The following is a 2,528-nucleotide window of genomic DNA, read 5'->3' as shown; positions in this document are numbered from 1 at the left end:
TTCACTATTTCACAGCCAGCTTCCCAATTCTCCTCCATACCCGAGCTCCTCTGTGTCTGTCACAGGGCATCTTCACTCTTAGGCAAGTCATTTAAACCAGCCAGTAGTGCCTCAGCACAGCACTGTGCAAGAGGTCCAGACTTGGGACAGGTCCTTCTGCCCAGAAGTTCAGCCAAAATGTATTTGTGTCCCCTCCAGAGCTCACAGGCTCATCTTGTGTTTGACTTTGAGTTGTGGAGAAGCTGCATCAGCCACAGGGGCTCCCATGGCTCAGCTGCCCAATGACTCCTGGCACAACAATTCAGCTCTGATCTTCACGGGCCTGGACCTGCTCCTGGAGCTGAAGCCGCTCTTCATCCCGCTCTACGCCACGCTGGTGGTGGTGGCGTGCATTGGGAACCTCTTCCTCATCCTCCTCATCGCCCTCACCAAGAAGCTTCACTGCACCACCAACTTCCTGATCGGGAACCTGGCCGTGGCCGACTTCATCATGTGCCTGGCCTGCGTCCCCCTCACCGTGTCCTACGCCTTCGAGGAGCGGGGCTGGCTCTTTGGCATGTTCATGTGCCACTTTGTCACCCTGCTGCAGGCCGCCACCGTCTTCGTGTCGGTGCTGTCCCTCACGGCCATCGCCATTGACCGCTACGTGGTGGTGGCGTACCCCATCCGCAGGCGGATCGGCCGCAGGGCCTGCGCCGGCCTCGTGGCCTGCATTTGGCTGCTCTCCATCGCTGCCTCCGTGCCCACCTCGCTGCACACCCACTACCTGGACCTCAACGCCATCGGCCACGACATGATCATCTGCGAGGAGTTCTGGAAGCACGAGGAGAGGCAGCGGCTGCTGTACTCGTGCCTGATGCTGCTGCTGTCCTACATGCTCCCGCTGCTGGCTGTGTCCATCTCCTTTTGTGCCATCACCTACCACCTGCGCAGGAGGAACGTGCCGGGCGCCGCCTTTCACTGCCGGGACAAGTGGACCAGGACCAAGCACAAGACCTTCCGTGTGCTCACCATCTCCGTGGTCTGCTTTGCCGTCTGCTGGCTGCCCCTGCAGGTGGTCAACTTCATCCGGGACATCGACGAGGAGTTCACCATCCTGGACAAGAGGTACGTCAACGTCATCCAGGTCTCGTGCCACCTGATCGCTATGAGCTCCGCCTGCTACAACCCCTTCATCTACGCCTCCCTCCACGACAAGTTCTGGTCCCACCTCAGCGGCTACTTCTACCGCAAGAAGCAGAGCTCCAGGAGCACGTCCTGCAAGGCTTCCCGCTTCAACACCTGCTCCACCCTGGCAGATGTTCCCACCGGGGCCTCGGACAAGATAGCTTTGCAGTCCAGGTTACCTTGAGGGATTGGGTTTGCACAGCCCCTCATCCCAAACCACAGTTAGGCCATATCCCTATATCCCAAATCCTGGCTGGGTGTAGTAGTCCAGTGCAACATTTGGAGCACAGAGACTTCCCCCCATGGTTTATGCAGGAGATGGGTCAGTGTCTGAGCAAGGCAAACACCCATTGTGTAAAAAAACTCTTTGGAGGGAGCACATCTTCATTTTAGTAGGATATAGATTGTTCCTAAGCAACAGGCAGTGCTTTGTGCCACGGGAAGAGGTCGACTTGCACAGGGAGCCATGAAATTGCTGTGCATTTATCCTTTAAAATTGTGGCTTACTGGTGAGGGGACAATGTAGGACAATGTGCATTCTGCAGGTGCAGATGGGGACACGTGGCTGCTGACAGCAGATGGCTGTTTGGAATGAGTGTGACTTTCATAACCTGCTTGGCCTGCTGGAGGAGCTGCCCCCGTAACCAGACAGAGCATCCCAGTTTCTCCAGCCAAAGGTGCAGATGCAGCAGGGCACATCCATGAAGTCATCACTGCTTTTCGCGGCCAAGTAGGACTCAAAAGATCTCATGTGATGAGTTTGCTGGGAATGGTGTCCTAAATTCTGCTCCCAGGGGAGTTTAGCTTGGTGTTTGTCCATGTTCAGGGCCCTGCAGTGGAGGCGGGAATCCCAGTGCCAGGCTGTTCTACCCCAGAAGCTGCCAGATGAAGGGTAGGTTTGCTTGTCAGTGCTCCTCAGTGTCTGAAGTGCCTCTCTGGCCTCTCAGGCTCCACTGTGCAAGCAGCACATGCAGAAGGCAGCATCTCCTTACACCCAATTCCCATCTAGGTTTTAACCTCTTGATTTCCCAGGAGAAACCCTTGGGAACAGCCCACAGGCTCCAGCACTCCCACAGGCACCACAGCTCAGGGCCATGGCAGCTCCCAGCTGCCCTGCTCTGTGGGGCCGAGCCGTGACCTCCCACTGCTCCTCGTGCCTAAGGACAGGACTTCAAACCCCCAGCAACAGATCCTCAGCCCTGCACAGAACCTGCCCATGGCACTGGCCAGCATCCCTGGGGAGCACCCAGTGCAGACACAGCTGGCTGGACCCCAACAGGATCCCTTACACCCACCCACCAGCTCACTCACCTTCCTGCTGAGGCCCTCATGGTGGCCCTAGAAGGGCTCATGACCTTCTG

General features: G+C 57.2%; 1 protein-coding gene across 1 annotated transcript; it reads left to right on the top strand.

The window, feature by feature from the left end:
* The first annotated feature begins 265 nt into the window (after window positions 1–265).
* Window positions 266–1,351, top strand: LOC132075146 (prolactin-releasing peptide receptor-like). The gene has a single exon (XM_059475352.1). The coding sequence runs from the start codon at window positions 266–268 to the stop codon at window positions 1,349–1,351; it is 1,086 nt and encodes a 361-aa protein (XP_059331335.1).
* The last annotated feature ends 1,177 nt before the right edge of the window (window positions 1,352–2,528 follow it).

Source organism: Ammospiza nelsoni, chromosome 6 (genome assembly GCF_027579445.1).
Source record: "Ammospiza nelsoni isolate bAmmNel1 chromosome 6, bAmmNel1.pri, whole genome shotgun sequence".
NCBI classification, from domain to species: domain Eukaryota; kingdom Metazoa; phylum Chordata; class Aves; order Passeriformes; family Passerellidae; genus Ammospiza; species Ammospiza nelsoni.
The sequence above is the reverse complement of the archived record's forward strand: the minus strand, read 5'-3'. Positions and strand labels throughout refer to the sequence as shown.